This window comes from Caloenas nicobarica, chromosome 1 (genome assembly GCF_036013445.1).
Source record: "Caloenas nicobarica isolate bCalNic1 chromosome 1, bCalNic1.hap1, whole genome shotgun sequence".
NCBI classification, from domain to species: domain Eukaryota; kingdom Metazoa; phylum Chordata; class Aves; order Columbiformes; family Columbidae; genus Caloenas; species Caloenas nicobarica.
This window is the reverse complement of record NC_088245.1, coordinates 91,249,299-91,273,212: the sequence shown is the minus strand read 5'-3', so window position 1 is coordinate 91,273,212 and position 23,914 is coordinate 91,249,299. Positions and strand designations below refer to the sequence as shown.

The 23,914-nt window shown below is 37.5% G+C and overlaps 1 protein-coding gene across 1 annotated transcript in view; it reads left to right on the top strand.

Moving 5' to 3' along the window:
• Positions 1 to 23,914, top strand: part of EPHA6 (EPH receptor A6) — a 481,365-nt gene that overhangs the window by 312,217 nt on the left and 145,234 nt on the right. The window contains 1 exon segment of the mRNA XM_065645252.1: positions 14,259 to 14,383. Within this exon segment, the coding sequence (XP_065501324.1) occupies positions 14,259 to 14,383 (125 nt within the window).

Genomic DNA, 23,914 nt, shown 5'->3' with positions numbered 1-23,914 from the left:
ATTAGCAGAGATGCAGGGCATGTTTGAGAAAGCACTCAGCAATTGGCAGATCCTAGGTGGGGGAAGAGCAACATTTGTCTTACTCATTCTGATCTCTGCAAAAAGAACCAGGGGGCACCTTGTGTCTCAGCTCTGCCTTTCCAGTCCAGCCGGTGAGAAGAGATGCAGAGCATGGACCAGACAGGCTGAGGTCATAACACTTTTAAGATGTGCCATTTTATAATCTTCAGAAGAAATTCAATTGCCACGTTTCTCCTGTAGAATGGGCTTTTATTGTGCCCTCAAAGGTCTCGTCTTGTTTCACTGTTTGAAAAGTTAATGGTGCAGGACTTATTTTGGAGGAAGGGAAAGTCATCGTGTATCTGGGCAAGCAGCACTGAAGACAAAATCTCATACAGCTCCTGAGGGTGTTTCTGACCCCAAGTTGCTTGGTGGAGCACCGAAGAAGGTGTGGGGTGTTAATAACTTTAGACATGTAAGCTGGGTGCTCTGCATCTCCATCTGGAGGCACTATCTGGCTGCACTGTTTATAAATGGTCTTGATGCTCCTGACTTTAGATGTTCCCACTGAATTAGATGCCTAAAGTAACTGAGGATAGATGATCTGAATGCCCTGGTGTAAAGATAATGGGAACTGACCAGCAAGTGAGGACTGATAAAAGACCCTGACAAACTCAAAGCTGTTACCTTTAGAGAAGTCTATACTCGAAAAAGCCAAATCCTCTCTTGTCAGCCAGAGCCAATGAATTAATTATCAAAACAGCCTTTCTTCCTCAAGATTTTACGTGTTCAGTCAAAGTGGAAATTTTTGGAAGGACATTTCAGAGGAAGATCAACTTGCATAACATGAACATTTACAAACCTAGTCACCATGTATCTGACCACCTATGGCATGAGTAGTTAAGTCCACACCACAAATACTTTGTGATCGTAATCATTAATGAAGCGTAGAAAATTCTGATTTATGGCAGAGTTTGCATCACAGCAAATTAATGCCATTGATGTAGCTTCCTCAAAATGATAACAAGTATATTTTAGGATGAAAAACGTAAATAGCCCATTTGTTTTCATTAATTCTTTTGCATAAGGTTATTGGCACAGAATTATTCTGTCAAGCAAAATAATATTTTTAGTAAACTATTATAAAGTTTCTTTATGTGATTTGTTGATATTTTTAAACTTCCTTTTTGATCACACTTTACTAACCCGTATTTTCGCAGCAGTATATATAAAGAACTATTAGATCTGAAGTGCAGACATCTGAATTTGTCAGGATCCTTTTATAGCCATGCTCAGATAGTATCCTCTAGAAGGCATTGAAGGAATTGCTGCACATGTAGAGAATATTTTTTTCCTATATCAAAGATTATCTTAATAGTTGCTGTGTTTTAGTGGTTGTTTTGCACAGTTTTCACCATATGTTTGACTGCAGAGAGATTTGAGATAATTGCCTGTTGTAGACTATTGTAAGATGAATGTGACAGAAACAGAGATCATTGCCAATTATTGAGATTTGAATCTGAATTAAGGGATCTTACTGTTTGGTTTTGTTTGTTTGTTTGCCAAAGAACTTTAAATATCCTATGTGAACACACTAATTTCTCAAACTTTCTCATCAAACTCCAGGCTCACAATTGAATCACAAAACAAAGTGCAATACTGGGAAAAGAGAATTATTTAAAATACTTAAGGAGGATTTGAATAGGAAGATTTACTTAATGAGAAAACTAAAAGAGGCTGAACAATGTTTTGTTTATGAGAGCATTATTTTGTGGGTTATTCCAGGGTAAAAATATTGCTTGTAAGCAACAGTGCAATCCCAGTGTCTAACCCTGATGGTGCTTAACACCCATGTATACCTAAATCAGCTGTCAGTCTGCAAGTTGTCTTCTCAAATTCTGCTTTTGTGCGTGCTCTGGGTTGCCTCTGTTTTGACAGCATTAAGGAGCTTGGAAACGTGACATAATTTAAATCTTATTCTGAGGATCAGGCACTTAAAACTTAGACCCCGAAGCACTCAGCTCCACATCGCTAATGTACTGTGTGGTTATGAGCCATTAGTTTTTACAACTACCTCAGCTGCATAGCTGGGTTTTTTCTCTCTGTAAAATTTCTGCGGTGCAGGAGACTATTTAGGGACAAATAAAAGTGTATTCCAGAAGAGAGCTGTATGTAACAAACTTGTGGTTTTGCTTGGGACTGAGTTAAACAGAAGGCTCTCTAATCAGATAGTCCATTATTTTCTCTGTGACAATAAGCAACAAGGAGGCCAAATGGAAGAAAATCACTCTTCCAGCTCCCAGCACTGTTCAGTAGCATGTTAGTTAATAAGACATGTTTTCTCTGTTTCTTGCCTGAATGTCTGTCAACTTCCTAACTTTTTGGAGACCACAGACTTTTTATGGTCCTCTCTAGAAAATGACCAGTGCAAACTCTGCATGTGTCAGCAGGTCACCTAGACTTCTCGTGGACAAGAAGAGGCTATGAAGGGAAGGACAGCAGTGCTCGGTTTCCCTCCTCAAGTCTTCCTGCTTTTCCTTTCTGTAGGAAACACCTTTGTGGTGCTGGTTTGACACAGAGATAGGAGACGAAGAAAAGACTGGGAAAAAAGCTACAACAGCAGAGTCCAGCATACAGAATGTTGAAGAACACAAAGACAGTGCCAAGAAAAAGAATAAAAATACCAAAGAGGCATAATAGAAGAGTTCTGAGAATTCAAAGGCTCTTGTTAAGAAGACAGTCATCAGATAATTAATTTCTTGGAAATAAAACACAGGCTCCTTAAGCTAAGTGATTCGCTGATCTAGAAGTGTGAATGCTCAGGTTTCTTTCTCACCTGGATTTCTGTCAGGAGATTGTCTATCAGTGCATAATTGTGGATATGTGTAACAACTATAAAACCACAAGCTTCAGGGCATGAGCTAACTAGTAGCTAGTAGTTGAAGAAGCTTCCCCTTTGACAGGTTGTTCCATAGTTGCCCAGGATTCCACAAATCTTCCTTTGAAACATCTTGTACTGCTCATTCTCTGATCTAATTTCTAGGCTGCTCTGTTTTCTTGGTGTTCTAATTTTTTATACAAGTCAGAAAGATTAATACTCTTTAACTCCCAATGGTTCTTTAACTCTGGGGAGTTTTGTCTTTGTGAATAAAAGAGGCTTAATCTTCTTGAAAGAGAAAAACAAAAAAAAGGCATTTATTTTTCAAACACATTTAATATTAATGTCACATGTTTTCAGAATATATGAGTACAGTAGTCCAGAAGGATCCATTGCCTTATCTGAACCTCAGATCCTAGACATAACAGAAGTTAGAGGTGAGAAAGACTATCCATTCATTCCACCTGGCTGCTGTTTGCTTTTAGGGTTGATTTGCCCTGATGCCTTCAAGCATCATTGCTTCTATCCCTCACCTTGAGAGCCTGTCCTCAGACTCAGAGGTGTGCAAACATCCCTGGCATCTAACCAGTAGAAGATGCAAATGCTCTTTCACTACAGAGTGTGTTCCCTGCTATTTTATATTAGTTTCTTGATAACTTGACCGTGCTACTTCTATTCATTAACTCTCTCCTTCTGCCATTCACAGATAGCAGGAGAGAATTGCTGCAACTTAACTTTGTAAACTGCTATTATTTGCACATAAGCAGTGTGCATCATCTTTCCTTAACCTCACCTCAGTGATCTGGACCAACGGGGTCACTGGGCTGAGGCCAATTATATGAGGTTTAACAAGGCCAAGTGCTGGGTCCTGCACTTGGGTCACAACAACCCCAGGCGGTGCTACAGGCTCAGGGAAGAGTGGCTGGAAAGCTGCCTGGCAGAAAGGGATCTGGGAGTGTTGATCAACAGTGGCTGAACATGAGCCAGCAGTGTGCCCGGGTAGCCCAAAAAGCCAACAGCACCCTGGCTTGTATCAGGAATAGTGTGACCAGCAGGACTAGAGAAGTGATTGTGCCGCTGTACTTGGTGCTGGTGAGGCCCCACCTTGAATCCTGTGTTCAGTTTTGGGCCCCTCACTACAGGAAAGACATTGATGTGCTGGAGAGAGTGCAGAGAAGGGCAATGTAGCTGGTGAGTGGTCTGGAGCACAAGTCTGATGAGGAGCAGCTGAGGGAACTGGGGCTGTTTAACTTGGAGAAAAGGAGGCTGAGGGGAGACCTGATCGCTGTCTACAACTACCTGAAAGGAGGTCATAGCATGGAGGGTGTTGGTCTCTTCTCCCGAGTGGCAAGTGATAGGACGAGAGGAAATGGCTTCAAGTTGCACCAGGGGAGGTTCAGATTGGGTATTAGGAAAAATTTCTTCACAGAAAGGGTTGTCAGGCATTGGAACAGGCTGCCCAGGGAAGTGGTTGAATCATCATCCCTAGAGGTGATTAAAAGACATATAGATTGTGTTCTTAGGGACATGGCTTAGTGCTAGTGTTAGGTTAATGGTTGGACTCAATGATCTTGAAAGTCTCTTCCAACCAAAATGATTCTGTGATTCTATGATTCTGTGTATTAGTTTCAGTATAAAAGCTAACTGGCTAACTCAGGTATGTCCATCCGACACTGTGTTGGGTCATATAGATATACCTAACTGAAAAAAAACCCCACTTTTAGGATGTTGACATATCTAAAATATTCTTGTATTGCTCTGGAAGTCCCCTCTAAAGCAGGTCCATGACTGATTTTGTACTAAGCCTCTCTGCTAATAGTAGTGATGCATGTATTTTGAATGCTGTGGCTGAAACTAGGGGTTACACTTGATCTACTGAAAACCATCTCGAAGTCCAGCATCTGAACAGTAAGCTCCAGTGTGCAATCTGTGCCACCCGAAGATGGTGTCTGTGACAGGTATGATAAATTGTCCTTTAGAGTTGTCTGTCTCCTTCTAACTATGGAGGGAATTAAGAAAACTTGCTCAAAGTAAAACCCAGTTTTTAAATTATTTGAGTCAAGTAAAATGAATTCCACCTTACTTGACTAGAAAATGAACACTTAACATACATTTGACAGCAACAGTGCTTTTCAATGATTTATGTGCATCAGGTACAAACCAGTGACTTGGTGGCTTTCTAGAAGCATTTCTCATTGTCTGTATGCCAGAGTTTAAAAGTGCGTGCTTTTCTGTGCATAGGTCTACATATTAGAGATTTAAAAGATACTTGACCCTATGTAAAATGGAGATAGACTAAACCACAGCGTTTGTTGTTATTTAATGATTCTTTGTAATGAACAGATAAGAGCATACCTTTGGAATCTTTTTAGCATATACATAATAATATATGATATAATAATTATATATTATACTTCATTAATATATAATATATAATATATTACATATTATATATTATATTATATATTATATATTATATTTGACATATAATTTTCCTTGTAACATCACTGGGAGAATTAATTTATGAAGGCATACTTATTTGTCATCACTATGATTTATAAAATGCTTTGTCAAGATCAGCATTTGTGGGGAAATTGTTTGAAGATGTACATTTTAATTCAGTATCACATGTGTCTCCATGCACTTACGCATATTCTTTCAAAATGTTAAAGTACAGTAGCTCCACCATTCTCTGCTCATGCCGACAAACACAGCTTTTACAGAAGGTTCACAGAAGATGTTCAAATAAAATATTAATTATTTTCTTGTTAAAAGAAAAACCTGTTTCAGACCTGTAAAGTACTGTTTGACAGAAGATGACCTACAATCTGATATAGTCTCATATTTTTATATAAACAAGAGCAGGAAGGATTTGCTGAAATGAGTGTACATTCTAGGTTCGTCTTTGTTACACTGCAGGATAAGTGGCAATTAATGGAGTGAAAAGATTGCAGATTTCCTAGTGCTTTTTAACCTGCTTCTTTCATTTTCAAACTTCTGAGATCAATTTAGCAGCAGGAAGTTCTGCAGAGCAATTTGGTTCCAGTTGACCCTGGAGGGATTGTTGCTGAATGAGACTTACTTACAGCTCTGTTTCCATAATGACATCTTACTGCAATAAATAGCACCTTCTTAACCTCAAGTTGTATTTCCAATAAATTTATACCAATTCCCAGGTTACTTTAGGAGGTCACAAATGAATTCTTCAGAGAAATGTCGCCACGATTTTTCCCCAGATCATAGGGCACATAGCAGTGGCACGATATTTGTAATTTATGTAACATATTGGCTGGAACACGTCTTTTTTCACGCTGATTAACATCATTATAGTAGAAATCTGAATCTGCTGATAAACCAGTTTCTCCCCCCTCCTTCTCTTTTAGCACAGGTTTCCTAAAAAAGAAGCCCTATAAGCCAATCTACCTTCATTTTAAGAGGAATGCTGCACGTCAGGAGTAGTTCCCCAGGAGCACACTCTCCAATTTGAAATGGTACATGCCACCAGCTGGCAACCGGTGACATGCCACAATTACTAAGTCGAAAGAAACAGTGAACGATACAACCTGCAGCATTTGAGTGAGACTGTGGAAGGAGCAAATCTGTTGGTTAAGAATACAGTATTCTCCTACTTCTGCTGTAGGTACCACAATCGTCAGGAGAGCCAAAGGGAAGTGATTTGTGTTGGGGGTCAAACCTTGCACTCTTCCCTGTGCCATCAAATATTCTGTCACCTGATCCAGAACAAACTGCCTGGAAGAGGCAAATGAAGGGATTTATTTTGGGGGGTTTTGGTTTTTGTTTTTGTTTTTTCCCAGATGCCATGTGCTTGCTGTGCCATTCAGCCACATATGTTGTTGCTACCTGATGTGAGCTGATACACCAGTGCCACACAACCATAAATTTGTCTTCTGCCAAACAAAGACAGAGAAGCTCTGATTTTGGGAGAGCAGGTCCTTCAGGAATCCCAGTAACCCATGAGGTCTTTAAGCCACTTATTGTCTCTTGCTGCTCCAGCAATAAAAGGCAATGGAAGGGAGCTAAGAATCTGCTTATTCTGAAGCAAATCCCTTTGGTTGTCAAAAGGCATTGATTTGACATGATAGCCTTTTATATAACTTGCAGCCCTTTTGAGTTTTGCTGGTCTTTTTTTGTTTGCATGTGATTCCTGGAATCACACGCTTTCACTAAGCTTGTTTGAAGTGAATTTATTCCACTTGCTTCAGAAATACAGAGCATATAAAGTTAACATACATATATGGGAAACATTTGTGTGATTTTTTTTAGCTACTGTTGTTTAAAGAAGCATGTTATTAAAATATTTCAAAATTGTTCAGTGGATTATAAATTATGCCAAATATCTCGGAATACTTTTTAACACTGAGGGTTTTGCACATACACTTCATCAGAGAGAACAGAACATCCACACAGGCTGACAGGTGATAAGGCTTTATTTTATACTATTGCTTTTAAGTAACTTCTACTATAATCCATTTTGAAGAATCAGAGACTGAGCAGGTCCTATTAGAAGTAAAGATCTAGGAGTGCTTCTGTCTGAAGCTTGCAAAATAATTAATGACAACACATTCTGTAAGTGAAAGAAAATCTGTAGTGTCGCAAAATCATATGGGTGAATAATTACTGTCTTCATACATAAGAACAACAATAGATGAGAAAGAAATTTAACAGCAAGAAAGAAAAAATTGCATTATGGAACACGGTAGGAAAAAATTATGTTGAATCTACGTTTAGCCTGAGGAGATTTGGGGATTGCATCTATCATGACCTTTATCCCACAACACTGTAGCAAAATCAATTTTTTTTATAATGGTGTTATGCACACTTGGCTTCCATCCACCATTTCTGAGCAAGCAAAGAAAATCTGCAAGGGGAAATAATTTAAAATGGAGGGAAAGATGATAATTATAACTTGCTGGAGGCCTATTTTTCGGTAAACGAAGTGCTTCAAAAGAAGCATACTGTTATGCTGTCTTTTGAATTCAAACCTTTAGGGAACTGGTGTAAGAATATAAGTAAAAACATTGTTTTTCAACCCAAACTTGTTAATTTGCTAGCTCTAATGCCTTGTCAGGAAAACTCCATGCTCAACTTTGAACTCCAAGGCTAGTGCCAGTAGTAATATCCCCTCCAAGCATCCTAACTGTGAATTACCACTGAAGTGATTAGGAAGATAAGAGACTCTGTTATGTGAAGAACAAATACCTTATCTAGTCACTGTACTAATTGGAAACAGCCTTGTATGATAAGAAAAAGAATTCTTATTGAATTCAGCATAAACCCAAAAATGTTTCAGCCACGTGGACGTCTTTAAAATACAGAGAGATGGGTTATTAACTGATTTTTTAAATGAAAGTTTAATTTATGTTTATTCTTCCATCATTTTTTCCATATAAACTTCTCCTTAGTTTTGAGTCTTTAACATAAACGCATACACACACACTTGTAGCATGAAGGTGCTCGCATATTGGAAATAATGGAAGGTATTGACATTCACATTGTACGTTAAGATAGCTCAGTCGAGAGACTAAAAAACATCTCTAGAGCACAACCAGAAAAGAGTATCAACATAGGTCTCCTGAATCCATATCACATTCCTTACTCATAGCGTAGTCTCTCTTCCCTTATCCTTCAAAGATAGCAACAGAAAGATTAACAAGCAAACATAAAAAGCTTCTCTGGTAAATCCTTCCTTTGTAAATAGCTCAAATACTAGTAATACTAGAGGCATCATTGATCAGGAAATGTTGTTTCATTACTTTCAGTTCCATTACTGGAGTAAAATGTCTTCCCTAAGAAAACATCTTTTTATTACTTATTACCTTTCATACAGACTTTTGAGAATCAGAAGTAAAATCAATATTTTTCTTACTGTGCCCTGAAATAATGATTCTTCCAAGTGTGAGATCATGAATAAAATCTCAGACTCCATTTATTCCTATGTATAATATAAAATCGTACTGAGTGTCCGATAGTCTAGAAATTTTGATATAGTTACAGAACTACCGGCAAAACACAGTATAATAGCATTTTCTGGTATAGAAAAAGGTGCAAAGATTGTTTTTACCGTCCAGAAAAGCACCTGAAAATTGTACCTCAGTACATCTTTATAATTAACAATTATCAATACCACATATGTAAGGTTTGACAGAAATCTAATAGGATTTTTTAAAGTATAACTGTATATATATGAAGAGAAACACAAATCTAAACCACTTTTTCTTTTCAATCTAATACTATCAGTAGTTTACAAAAGAACTTTCTAGTATTACAATTAAGGAAAAGGAGAAAACATTTGAAAGTAAATGTACTTATACCATATCCTGTTTCATTAATTTCCTAAAATTTTTTGTGGAATGTGTTTTGGATTATTAGATAACCATAGCTTTCATAGTATTAAGTATAGTTTACTGTGTGATTTAATTCATACCATTAACCTGTGATATAAGCTTATAAAAGTCCTTTTCTCTTATTGAACATGAAAACAGTCTTCTGTTTTCTGGCCAACACAGGCATGAAACCCAAGTCAATGTAGATTAGTCCTCACAGCATTGATATTTTTTCCACTCTCAACTCCCCTTACTGAAAGAAACTGTTCCCCAACAAGAGGAATGCAGCCTCCCTGCAGGATGTTAAAGCAGGTTTCCTTGTCTAACTATACCGTATGAAACTAGGAAGGCTCAATTAATGAGTTTTCAAAGAGAAGCAAAGTTCCTGAGTGGGCCTCAGCCAGTATTTCCCCCCAACTGCAGTTGGGAAGTGGCTGAGGTAGGAAAGAAGAGGCAGGAAGGGGCTGGATTCCCTCCTCTATTGGGAAACCCCTAGTCAGAAAACATGTGGTAAAGCCCTATATTTTGGTGAATATGCTCTTTCTGGTGCCTTGAAGCAGGCAGAGGTCTCAAGGAAAGAGTAACATGTAATTACGCAATTCAGATTATTATTGGTAATGGTAGAGGTATAGAAAACATCTAACTAAATTAGACCATGTTAGGGCAGATATTTTACACGTTGAGACCCACAGCCTTCTTATGAGTGTGGCGTCCAAAGGAGTCAAGTTTCAGTCCTTGCCACAAACGTGTGTTCGGTTCTGATCCCACTTCTACTCCCTCCCCTCCGACTTTGTATCTCCACTTTATTGGCTTTGGCCAAAACAGACACAGGGCAGAGTGGAAGCAGGGAAGAGGACAATGGTGATGCAGCTGTTCATGTTTGTTGGATGTAAGATTTTTTAACAAGAAAGTGATTGTGCATCCGGTAGGTCCTGTTCTGCCAGCCAGTGAAAGGCCATTGAGCTGTCATGGTTTCTCTTCACCAAATACATAAAATTTGAAATGAGACACCAGAGGGGTAGAGTACTCCATATGCAGACAGACATCAGGTGAGCTTTTGTCATCAGCTGCCAGGGTCTGAAGTTTCTTCATAGTGAACGAGCACTGTGTCAAAGTTGTTCAACCCTGGAAACCAGGGGAGAAATGCTGGCCTTTATTTGCCTACTTTAAACAGTATGAAATAAGAAAATAGAAAATTAGTAAAATGGACGAAAGGAAAAAAGCTTCAGAAACCCTGCAGATCACCTATTTTGAAATTAGACAGTTACAGATTATGGAAATCAACTTCAGAAGGAAAGAAAGTCTCTAGAGAAATGACACTGGAATCCAAAAATTATTTTAAATACACATTTTCTGTCCTTGGTGTAGCATAAGAGAAAAGCGATTCTGAAAAAGAGAAGCCAAAGAGATTTAGAATAAAATAAGCTCACTCTGAATTAAGGAATGAACTTTAATTATTCAATACAAATTTGAAAAGACAAAGAAACTTATCAGACTAAATTAAATGAAGAGCTCACAGCATTGTATATGACTCATCGCAATTCAAGAAATTTATAACAGCATAGAGGAAAACATAGAGAGCAGATGGTGGAAAGAATCCTCTGTACAAAACAGAGATCAGCACTGAGCTCAAGAGCCAGAAACCATCCTTCAGCCTAGTACCAGTGGAAAGAAAACGCTGCCATTAAAGTGATTTAAAGCCATGCTGCGCTTCTAAGCTTTTTTTTTCTTTTTTTTACGTTTTCAAATAGTTTCATTGGGTAACCAAATTAGAGCACTCCTGCAGCTACTGAATTTGAAACAACTAATTAAAAGAACTTCCCATTGATTCATCACAGCAACATTAGAGCAGTCTTTATAAATGGGCAGATAGGATTTACCTGTCTTACAATTTTCTGGTTAAAAAGAGCCTTGACAATAACTGGATAGGATCTTTAGAGTCTAAATAACTTCTGCTCTAGTGAACAACTGTTACAAGAAGCTGAAATTTCTCCATAGAAAATATTGCTTTTAGTAGCACTTCACAACAACTAAGGAAACAGAAACTGAGCTAGCTGCAGCTTTTAATTACGTGGTTGTATTTGTCTCCTTCTTTGTACAATAATTTCTGACTGGAATCCTTTTCCTAAAAGTCATTATTTCCTCTGCGATGTGAATAGATAACCTCTGTATGACAAATGTAGGATCATCCTCCTGAACATATAAGAAATGGTCAATGGTGGCTCTTTATGTCTTTTTGTTAAAAAGTACACTATTTTTTTCCCAGTGCCCTAATACAAATATGCTTCTCATACCCACAGCCTTTTGTGCACACCTGCACATTTTGATTTGGAGGATGCAGTGCTGGCACAGTGTTAAAGGTGTGATGTGAGCCTTGCTGTACGGTGTTTCAAGTTTCAAGTTCAGGTCAAGCACAGATGGTTTAGCAGAGGGCTGAAGTAATTTTCTTCCATTAATTGGCTACTGAGTTGTTTCCCAGGAAGAAGACTTGAGCTATTTCTTACCCTGAACTTTTGAGAGAATCTTCTGATGTGCCAGGGCTGTATTTTGACATGCACGTCCTCAACTGGAAGAGTTACTGCAGTGAGCTCAGGCTGAAAACATGCATGAAGTGCTATATAAATTTGGAAATCAGAAATTAAAGAAAAATGCAAAACATGCAGTACATGTGAAAAGCTTATAAAGATCAGGTCATAGTGTGAAGAAGTATAAGAGCAGTAATCTATATTTTAAAAGCCCGGAAGAGCTGAGAATATAATTATATCCACAGTTTAACCTGGTGTTTTCTGTAATCAAGCTCAATCATTTTACAAGGATTTGGTTGTCTGATCAGTGAACCGCAAATGCAGTGAGATGAAGCCGTGATGTGCTGAGGAAGGTGGCTCAGCTGATGTCCCTCACCAGTAAGCAGGTGCACAGGGTGTATCAGACACATCTGAAAGGTGCTCAGACCCGCCTATAAATCACGGCTCAATACCAGTGAATGACTCAAAACAGCAAACAGTAAACCAATGTATATGACCAATCGCCTTTGTAGGCCCTTGATCAGTGTTTAGCAAATACAAATCCATGTTTGCTAGCTCCTATTTTCCTTTAAACAGACCCATCTTTGTTCTCTGCTTGGAACAGCTGATTTTACCCCAGAAAAATATTACAAGAGCTCAGCTTCGCCCTTAATTTGAAGAGTTAAAAATTTCATTTTAACCAAAGGAATAGTTATGCATACCCAGGGATAACATTTTGGACCAGAACCTGTGAATGTTTTTTATTTATTTATTTGTATTTTGCTCTGTTCGTTTACTTTATGCTGTTTCAGGACTCCCTGAAAAATCCTTTAATCAGCATAGCAGGAATTCTTTTTTTCTCTCCTTTCCTTGCATCAGACCTGTGGTTAAAATTGCATAGAACAGGTATAAGACGATTTCCTGTGTAAGCTCTGTTTTCTTTGCTTAATACTTTTGGTAGGTTTTTTTTCATTGTGTTACATGTTGAGTTGGGTTTTTTCACATCAGAGAGGAATAGACTATTATACCACAGAATAGTTATCCACAGGGAGGACTGACAGTGGATGGAAGTTTATTTTCTCTCGAATAAATGCAATGTCACAGAGAAAGAGATTGTTATGTGCATGTCTGTGTGTAGAGTTTCTCCTTTTTCAAAGGAAAACAAAAGCAGTTGTCATTCTTCTTTACTGTCTCTATGCATTTTAGAATTTATTGTTTTCATTTCTTGAACATCCTGAAATAGTTACAGGAAAGAAAACTGAGGCATGAAATTTTGTGACTAGAAGCAGATTCTTATTTCATTTTCCTAGAGAGACTCTTTCATTCAAAAGATAAAAACAGAAGTCATAAAAATGTGTTATTTTTAGGAGACAGCTCCTTGGAAGCTTAGAAGAGGTTAAGTAAGATTCATAATAGAGAGGAACAGGGGAGGGCATATAATAAACCGATATTTGTTAGTGGAAAGACAGAGTGAAAACCGTGAACCACTGGAAGAATTTTTTTTTTTTTTTTTTTTCATTTTATGGTCGCTGGTTTGTTCAGTTGTCTTCAAGACTGTTGAACAACATGACTGGTTTTGTTGTAGCATTTGGGAAAGCTGCACATCAATACTATTAAAACAGCATTAGTGTCTGGAGAATATTAGACCTTCTTTGATGTGCTTGACCAGATTAATAAAATAAACAAAGATCGTTTTCTAGAATGTAATTTTTGCACCATTTGAAGTTATTGCATAGATACCAGTGCACCTTCTTTTCCAAAAGGGCAGAAAATTCAATTCTTAAAATTAGTTAACCCTACAGTGAGATAACTTGGCTCTTGGGTGCATCCATCCACCCATGTTGGGCCCCTTCCAAAAGCTGCTGGAGGCGGTTCCTACTTGCTGCACTGCTGCAGACCTGCAGTATCAGTTACAGCAGGCAGGTTTGGGGGCATCTTTTCCCCCACGGTTTGCCTGTAACTCAGTCCCTGCCTCTGGCCTCCTCTAACGATCCGGCTCTTCGTGCACCCAGCTACCTCACCAATGGGCTGAAATGCCCTTGCTGCTGCCAGCCCAGCTAGCAGAAATAGGATTCATTGCATCTGTTTTAACCTGCGTCACTTTATTTTACCCCACAGAGTAAACTGAATGCACATTTTACAGAGTTGAGTTATGACATTTAATGGCAATTATCCTGAATGTAGAATTTGCTGTCTCTGAAATGCGGTTCAGCTCTGGACACGATGTCCTCGGAGCCAGCAGTGCAACCTGTTTGTGCGCAGCCGGCGGTGGGGCTGGCACCGGCGCTTCTTTCTATATTTTTGTATACAGCCATTTTTCAGAAGCTGACCTGCACTTTAACAAAGGAGTTACTCTTATGTACTTGAGACATTAATTCCAGGTTATATGGTTTCCCGGAGAATTGCCATCTGTCATGCTCTTCCGCCTAGAGGTCACTCAAAGTTACCTCGGGTTGGTATCCTAAGACAGTAGGTTGAAAGGATAAACCGCGTGCTTCGTCTTTAACCCGTAGTTATCCTTTTCCTTTTCAGCACCCTCCTTGATAGGTATGGTAAGGAAGGACTGGGCTTCCCAAAACAGCATTGCCCTCTCCTGGCAAGAGCCGGACTTTCCCCACGGAGCCATTCTGGACTACGAGATCAAGTACTATGAGAAAGTAGGTCTCACAGCATCACCCAAGCTCAGATCCTAAAGAGCAAGATGTTTTCTATTTTTAATATTAAAAAAATACTTTAAACTTTTCACTTGATCCCACATACAATGCTATGTAAGTAGACGTTTTCTTTTGTACTGATTTTTTTGTTGTTAATGACTGTCTTGTTTCATGTCAGAATCAAGTAGAGCAGCAAGCAGGCAGTGGATGTATCTGTCTCAGTAACCACTTTTGCAAACATGGATAAACAGATCATATACTTGAACATATTTTGACTTATGGACTGTAAAATCTTTACATTAGAGTGACACTGAAACAATTAAGGTGAATGTCAGTGTGATTTCATTTGCGGCATTATTTAACGATAATCTGTGCTTAAATGATAGAGTGCACCAGCCTTGTTTAGAGGGTCACAAAAGGTTACAAGAGAGAGAAACTGCTTGGCATTTGTGTCAAATTTCTGGCATTCTGTCAAAATTATGTGATTTCGCACAAAAGAGGGGAACAACATGCATTACAAGTAAAGGTACAAGGTGCACACACAGCATGTCTTTTGAAAGCATAATTTGAAGCCTGCTTCTCCCAAAGCACAAAGCACATTTTTTCATTTCCAGTTGGCCCCAGGGCCTTATTCCAGTGTAAAATTCAGTGCTAATCAGTGTGTTCATTCCTAAAGACATAGACAGGAAATTCGTGGTGTCCGTACCTTAAACAGTTGCCCTCTAAGTCATTTCTTGCTGTTTCTCTGTCTCCATCCAAAAGTCACAATGGAACTAAGGGATATGTGAGAAGACCACAAAGAACAGAAATATTAGCCAAGTCATGAAAAAAAGATCTAGGTATGATAGGCTCTGCAAATATCTGAGAATTTTCCTTCTTGGCTGCACTTCTGTATTAAGATTATGCAGCTTTAATGATGCAGAAGAAAAGAGTAAACTGGGAAAAAAATCCGAACAATTTTAAAAGCACAGCTAGAGAGAGAAAACAGATTGCTTAGTACATTTGGTAGCCAAAGCAAGGAAACCTTATTTTCTTACACTAATGGAATTCCTTCAGGTTTTGATCTATTACTGTAGTAAGCCACGTTGTTACTTGCACTGCCCTTGTTTTGTTGGTTGATATTAAAATAATAACCAGGTGAATTAAACAAGAGAATAGTAAAATTTTATTCAACTGAATAGGAAGAATTTCAGAGATCCAAAACCATTCATGTAGATAATTATAAAGATTATATTTGTGAAAGTATTTAATGAATAGATTATCTGCCAATATCTGTCAATACCAAGTGACATGGCAAATAGCTCTCTGTAGAGGTCTATATATTACTTAGTATTTTCCGTCGTGCAGCAAGACTACACACACAGGCTTCATGGCCCTTTGGTATATACAGTTTAAACCACTCCTACATTTTTCCACCAAGAATGAACCATTTCCTGTTTTCACTTTTTATAACGCATAAGGAATATCTTCTAACTGTAAACTTCTCTTCCCTCTTAGATGTGGGAATATAAATGCACTGCTGGCATCTTCCAGTACTGTTGCACAGCAGTTATTTTCTTCCTAAGTCACTAAGTAAACTAAATGCATAGCTCTTGAATACACCTTTCGTTAGTAAGTTAGAACAGGCATGCTCTCTGGCAATGCTGTGCAATAGGCAGAATGAGAGACAAATAAGCCAGCAATAGCAGTAAGAAGATCACTTATTTGAGCAGAGAAGTAAGAATGTGACAGATTTTCAAGAGCTCTCCTGGAGACCAGATTCTAGAGCAGAGAGATGAAAAATCCAGTACTGCAAGTCAGTCCGCTGATTTGCAGTATTAAATTAGAAAATGTGATTTTATACAACTTTAATTATATTTAAATAGTGCTGAAGAAACATACGTTATAACTGTAGCACTGGCTAAGTATAGTGGCCAAATGCAAATGGGATTTATATATTGAAAAGAAAGAGACATGTTTCCTACCTCGAAGCCAGAAAATATTAATGTGCACAATTAATTCGATTAATAACAGTTTAAATTAAATTCATTCTTCTTCACCTTGGAACTCTGTGTATTAAATAGCATAGTTTGTGTAATGTCAGGGGTAGATATAGCAAGTGAAACTGTAATCTTTCAGGCTTCTCAGTAATCCTCAAAGAGGGAAATACTAGCATTCATGTTCTTAGTGACAAACTAGGATGGTGTTGCATACCCACATGAAATGTGAGAAAGATGAAATAATTGTCTACTGGAATTAGTTTACCACAAAGACATCCCTCTAGTGGAGAGTAAAGAATGCAGCTAAAGTCCAAGAACATGTTAAGTATGAACAGCTCAGAACTTTTATGGTGGTCTTAAGCGGTCAAGAAAAATGCAGAAAACAGTAGTCTTAGGTACTAATAAACACCCTAATTAGTAAAGTGGAACAGCTTTTGCAGTCCAGTCCTTATCCCTTTTTACCTGTCATCTGTGTTTAAAAAAGAAAAGAGGTTTTGTTCTGATATACAATATAAGAAATTGAATGTCTCCACCAAATACACTCAGTCCCCCAAATTCAGTTGGTTGTATCAGTTTCTTGACTTTGTGAAACTCTGAAGAACTCTGCTGCATTTAAAAGTTTTACAAGTATGAACTGCTGTTTCTTATTAGATACCTTGTTGACATTTTCAAAATTGCCGAGATGACATTGGGGAGCACATTAGGGGAGCATGCTTGCTTTCAATTCTAACCAGTAGGAATTCTGCTCATAAATGGAAGTAATATCTTGTCATGTGCTCCCAAGGTTTTAGGAAAGATATGTAAACTTATGGAAATCAAGTAGCTGTCTAATAAACTACTGTCAGCACTCCACGAAATGGAGCAGTTTCCAACAATTTTATAAGTAAGCTGAATTAGTGACTGCAAATCCACAACACAGACATGCAGCTTTCCATGCATATCCAGAACAAGCAGAACAAGGGAAGGAGGCTCGACTGTGCTAAATATGCAAGAAACTTATATTTGCACTCTTGTGCAATACAAATTGCACACAGAGAACTATCAAAAGATCAAGCCGTCTGTGTGAAAAATATTCATGCCTTCTGAGAAAGACATGGAAGACCAAATAATACAGTAATAAAGTAGAGAAAGAAAGTTATACAAGGCTGTCAATAAGCTACAAGTATGGAACACATACATTAATTTAAAAATATAATAAAGCAGCTCAGTAGTTTGTCTGCTTTAAAGCATTTTCTTCTGCATGACCTTCATTTGTTCAGTGAATTGCTGCAAAATATTCAGAATCATAACTTAACAAAAGACTGTTTGGATTTCTATCTGTATCTGAAAATTAAAATCTTGATAAAATAGCAAAACTTCGTTGTGAGCCAATTCTATATGGATTGTACAGATTTTTAGTTTCTTATTTAGGAATACACTGGTACATTTTAATGTGTTTGGGTGACAAGAGGTCATTTTGTTCTGCAGCTTTTCAGCCAAAAATGCAGTGAATATAAGCTGACCTAGGACATAATTAGAGAGCTGACTTGGCCTGTGAGGAGAACAAAAATTCCTAGACATTCAGTCCAAGATGCTATGAGTTTCTGTCACAGTAAAGAGGAAGAGTTTTCTATTGCTTGAATAGTACGTGATGTCACCAGAGAGAGAATATCATGATTGTGAAATAATATCGTATGTTGACGCCTGGTAGTTGAAATATCTTACTTCTGGTAATTATGAACCATTCTGAAAACTAAACAGTTAGCAACATTTGCCACCTTAGATGATAAGTGTGTCTTTACAGCAACACACAAAGAATTCTTTAAATGTTTGACCTTAGAGGTCCGAGATGCACTCTGAAAAGCATTTCTTCATAGACCTTATTTGGAATACACGCTTGCAAATTATCTCTGTTGATACAGGATGTTTACCCTATTCTGCAATCTGTTATCTATCTATTCTGTTTTATAATCCTTTAGTATCTTCCACAAACAGCCCAGTATTTTTAAAAGAAAAAAAATCTCTCATAGGCGGTGTTATCTTTCCCTTTAAAAATCAAACTCCAGATATCAATATAATCTAATTTTCTTTGCTAACAGTAGTCAACTTTGCTTTTATACTTTAAAACTAATACTCAGACACTGACCAAAGCTTTTACTTTTTGAAAGACTGCAGGGTATTGTAATCTATTTAACTCTCACCAAAAAGGTCACATATTTGAGTCAGATGGAGGAGTGGGATAAGATATGGCCTTGTTACAGCCTTGTAATGAAGCTGAGTCCTTCTGTAGGAATTCACTCACAGTACACAGTGGGTATAAACTACACCAGCTGCACTTAAGGTTGTGCAGCTGAACTGGAAAATGCTTATTCCTCCCCTTTTCCACTCAAACCCTTAAAGTCAATCATAAAAAATTAATGCTTCCTAGGAGCTGTGTTAAGCATACCAAGCTGTATACATATCAGCAACTATTAAGTTCTCCCATATGGCCCAGATATACCAGCTGGATTATATTTTCTGTTACACACAAGATGATATATAATTAGCTGAGGAAGCCTGTCTGTAGAGAAGAGATTTTAATGGGATGTACCCAAGCAATGTCCCAAGGCATTGCAATGACATCTCCAAATAGAGAATATCTTTTGGAGCAAGATGTAGGATGGAAGGACTGGCTGATGTTTCTTCGCTCACTTGTCTTTTGATGAAATTTACACTAAATCCCTGTAACAAAATCCTTCATTTTGTTGGCAGACTCAATTTGCATCTCACAGGCAGTTTTCGCATAAAAATTTTAGTGCTCCTCCATATGACAGTGAGTGGACAGGATACATACTATATCAGATATGACTTTTCCCCTATTCTGGTGTTATTTAGAGTAGAATTAATAAATAAAAGAGAGAAAATAGCAAAGCAGTAGAGGCAAGGGGAAGATTAGTTTTCCAATGAGATTTTAAAAAGAGATGAAGAGCTGATGAAGCAGAGAGATAGAGGAAGGTGCCAGATTTAAAGAATTAGCAAGCAGTATGACCTTGTTAATTTTTCTGTCAGTCTACAGCTGAATTTACTTATATGAGAAATGGTGCTCCTTCTTAAGATCTAATATTAAAACAAACACTGCCATTTCTTTGAATACTCATTAATATGAATTAAAATGAGCCATCCTGAATTTGGGTAATAAAATACATGAGAGACTTTCAGGTAAATGGCTTGAAAGGAATAATGTGAAGATTTAGGACTATCAATACATAATGCATTGAATGACGGATTTATTTTTGCAAAAACTAATATGGAAAATTATAAACAAGAAAGTAATTGTGTCTTTCAGAACTGTTTGCCTACGATTATATTCTTTAATTTAAAGCAAATCTACCTGTCTAGAAATACGTGCACCATATTATTTCAAAAACACAGAAGTGTATATGTATAATACGATAGATTATATACTCTGCACTTTGATGGCAAAAAGATGTAGTGCGTGTACAGAGGTATTAAGTGATATCCTTGCCATTTTTGCCACACTTTTTGAGGAACAGGTAGTCTTGTGGTATGCTCAGTGCCACACTGAAGACTAGCACAGCAATAACAGTCCTGGGAGCGTTGGGAACATCAAGCTCACTTTCACACATATGCCCAAGTTGTTTCATTCCAGGTTTTATTCCCATGTGAACTGCCAGTGTAAGGTGTGTGATTCATCCCAATTTAGGACAACTGATGTTTGTCTCCAGCTAAGGAGATATTTCATAATGACCGTCTCAGATTAATTCAGTTCTGCTCAGGCAGAACCAGACCCTACTTGAGTATCAGCTGGAATCTAACCCAAATGAACAGGAGTCACACATGTTCTCATTAGACAAGATATGGACATTTCTTACAAGAAGCCACATAGTGTAGGTCAGACAATCCTCAAAATTTCTGGGTGACAGTTTGGAAAGGTGAAGTAAAATTAGTCATTTATCTCCTATAGCACTGTGCCTTTCTGTGTGATGTATGAGGTGGCATGTATGGCATGTTTGAGGTTCATTCACACTCAGCCTCCCTGCTACTTAAATAGCTAAAGCACTCCAGACTTTCCACCTCTTGAATTATGATTTTGCATAATGTTTAACTGAGTTAGAAGGATCACTGTTTTTCAGACACAACTATGTTACAACTACCTTATTTCCCTTAAGTACCGGCTATTACTTTCTTGGTTCAGATTTCGCTTTTAGGTTAGGTTTTTAAATCCTGAAGAATAATACATGCACTGGCTCCAATACACATGAGGCTGCAAGGAACCTGCAGACTGTGTCACATTATACAGGAGCGGGCGTAGTTCATTAGGTACTGTTGTGGCTGGATTGTTAGCATGTACTGGTTCTTTCACCAGGCATGTTCTTTTACTGTTGCTATACCTACCGTAGCATACTCGATACCCTTGCAAGCTTCCTCACTTAATTTTAAAGTCAACATCACTGACAGGTTGGGGAAGAGGAAAAGACTTGTAACAGTAGGGATAAGCAGGTGAGCACTTCAGGAGCCTGGCCAGTCAGTGAGTATACTCAATATAAAATAGCAAGCCCTATGCTGTTAGCGTTGAATAATCAGCTGAGCAATTTTTAGCCTCATGCTAATCATTCTCTTTTAAAATGAACACTTTGCTGCTGTAATATTTTTCAATTATCAGAATTATTAGAGGCATAAGTAGCAAACTACTGCCTACAAGTAAAATGTGATGTGACTAGAAGCAAGAAGTGCAGGGCTCATGCAATAATACATTTTCATTACATTTTCAGCACATTGTCATTAAAACAAGACCATTGAGTAATTTGGATGTGTAAGAGCTTTTGGATAGTAGTATTAAGCAGATATTAGTATTTGACCATAGCTACAGGAACAGATCAGCAAGTGTCAGTGAGGCGCCAGGGCTCCAAAGAGCACCTCTGGCATTCTTGGCCATTCGGAGCTCCTGGGAAATGAACCATGTCTGGTGAATGTTTTTAAAAAATAATCACCACAAATGCACTTTGGGAGATAACCATTAAAACGAAATCTCCTAGCTTATTTTAGCATAGTAAGTGATGTTAAACAAGCTTCTCAGTTTTCCTATTCTGCTGTTATTAACCTAGTTTCCCGAGGGAAGAACTGTAAAGCCTTAGATTCTAAGAAGAGAAAAATATAGGTCTCAGAACTTTTGAAAACTAAAGTGAGTGATTATGAGACTCTATGACCAGATATAATTTTTGCCTGCAGGAAAGAACCTAAGGACCTTGCAGCAGCCATTATTAATGACATATAATTACTATTAGGAGAAAAAGAAATCTGGCCTCTAAATATCAATTACGTGCAGCAGAGGGTTTATCAGAGAAGTTCTAAGCAAGGCCTTCTCCATTAGGTGCCTGGTTTGGCTATTCTCCTAATTGTTGTTGTAAATTATTTAGAGATAGCTTCTAAACCATTGTGTTTAATAATAAAGTAGCCTACAGAGCTATTACTGTTGTCATTCCTGCTGAACCAAAAAATCTCAATGAGAAATATAATGCTGTTTAAGCAGGCCTAGTGAATTTGATTTAAAAAAACAACATAGTTCAGTCTCTGCTGATCTTATGTTCTTGTCTATAGCCAACACCATTTTCCCCAAGGAAAATTGCATGTACTATATGCTTATTCCAGTAACTGCTAGAAGAGCTGCACAAATATAGTAAAAGTGCATTAATGGTTTGGAATAAATGGTTTTCAAACTCTTTCAAGGACAGAGGCAATGGAGGTATGCAAACTATTACAAGGCAATAAACAGCACCACACAGCTTGTTCCATACCTCAAAGAAAGCTAAGAAAGCTAAATCCACTGATAGCAGAGGTGGTTTGCTAATAAAAGGAATTAGTCAACATTTTTCCTAGCCATTTGACATTTGAACTTCAGAAAAAAATTGGTTTAAAAATAGTTTACTGACATGGCAAGAATAATAATGTTAACCACAGGAATCAGCTGTTAAGCATGTGATTAGGTAAGGTCAAAAATCAGATGCAGCTATTTTATAATGCAGTTAGTTTCAGCTCACTCCTGAGGACAAACTTCAGATGATTTTGATGAACATATTGTAAAAAAGAAATGTTCTCTCTTCAGATAGAATATATCAATTGCACAAAAGGAAGTGGTAAGAAGTTTAACGTTTAATCCGGAGTTAACAAAGTAGAGAATGTACTCTCAACTTAAATTGTTTTCTTATTGTTGTTATTGCTGTCATTGCTGTTATTGTTAACTACTTTCAGAGTTCACCTTTGAGTTTAGGTGCAGTAGGTTTTAGTAGTATCTGAACTTAAAAGATGTAGTTCCCTCTGGTACCTTAACACACATTCAAGAGTCAGACTTTGCATTTGAAAGTTTGACATATTTAAAAAACAAAACAAAAAATACAACGACAATAACAACCACCACCAAACAAACAAACAAACAAAAAACAAAACACAAAAAATCCCACGAGTGATCAGTTTCATGAGCAATGATCTAAATATAGTATAGCTGCCAGGACATGGCCATCAAAACAAAAATAATTTGCTTATTTATAAGTTAAATACAATGTCCAGGTCTCCATTTCCCTAAAATCTGTCAGAACGTTTCATTTAGACCTTCTTAAAACAAAAGCTATCTTAAAAGTTCCCAAAAGTCTTCATCTATGAGCCCAGGCTTTTAAAAACTGAAGTTGGGACAGTGTTTCGTAATACACAAACTACTTACTGTTCATAAGTTGTTCTTTCACAACCGTAAAGGTGGATACACAGATTAAATCAAGAATATATGCACTTTGAGACATAAGTGAGGTTATATCTTTGTCTAAATGAAGGAATGTTCCAACATGAAGCATCATTTCACTTCCAGCTTTTTCCCGCAATCCTTGATGCATTCAGGAGATATTTGGGGAGATACAGGTAAAAAGACATGCATTCCTTTTTTTGAGAAAAAAAGATAAAGTTCCTTTTTTTTCCTTTTCTGAGGCTGCATTGCAACTGCACACTAACCATATAGAAGGACAGATTGTTATTAGTTTTCCACTTCTAATGTTATCTTCACACTTAAATGGAAACAAAGTCACTGATTGCATCATATAGGCAGCCTCTTTTTTGTTCAGTAGGGATGTCCCCAAAGCACTCATTCTGGGAGAAGGGAGAAAAATCAAGAGGGAAAGAGGATGCTCTTTTAAGGAGAGCCATTCAATTTCTGTGTAATAAAACATACTATTTACATGTTTAATATTAGTATAAGCATTTTACCCTGTATTAAATAAAAGATGTGGGTTCGGTGGTGGTGAGGGGTGGTTGCTGGAATGAAAAATGCACATTAGAGGAGCTGTTCATTTAAGCGCATTATTTCGTTAGCCATCTTGAATTAATAGAAAGAGTATGTTATTCAGAAACTCCCATGTAGTTTTGTTAGTTTTGTACCCTAATAAAATCATTAACGTTTATTTGGCTGGTTTCAAGAAACATAATGTAAAAATTACCTTCTTTTTTTTTTCTTTTTTTAAAAAAAATATATTAGTATTAATAGTTTCAAAGCACCCTTTCTTCATTTTATTGTCAGGGAAGCAGAGTTAACAGC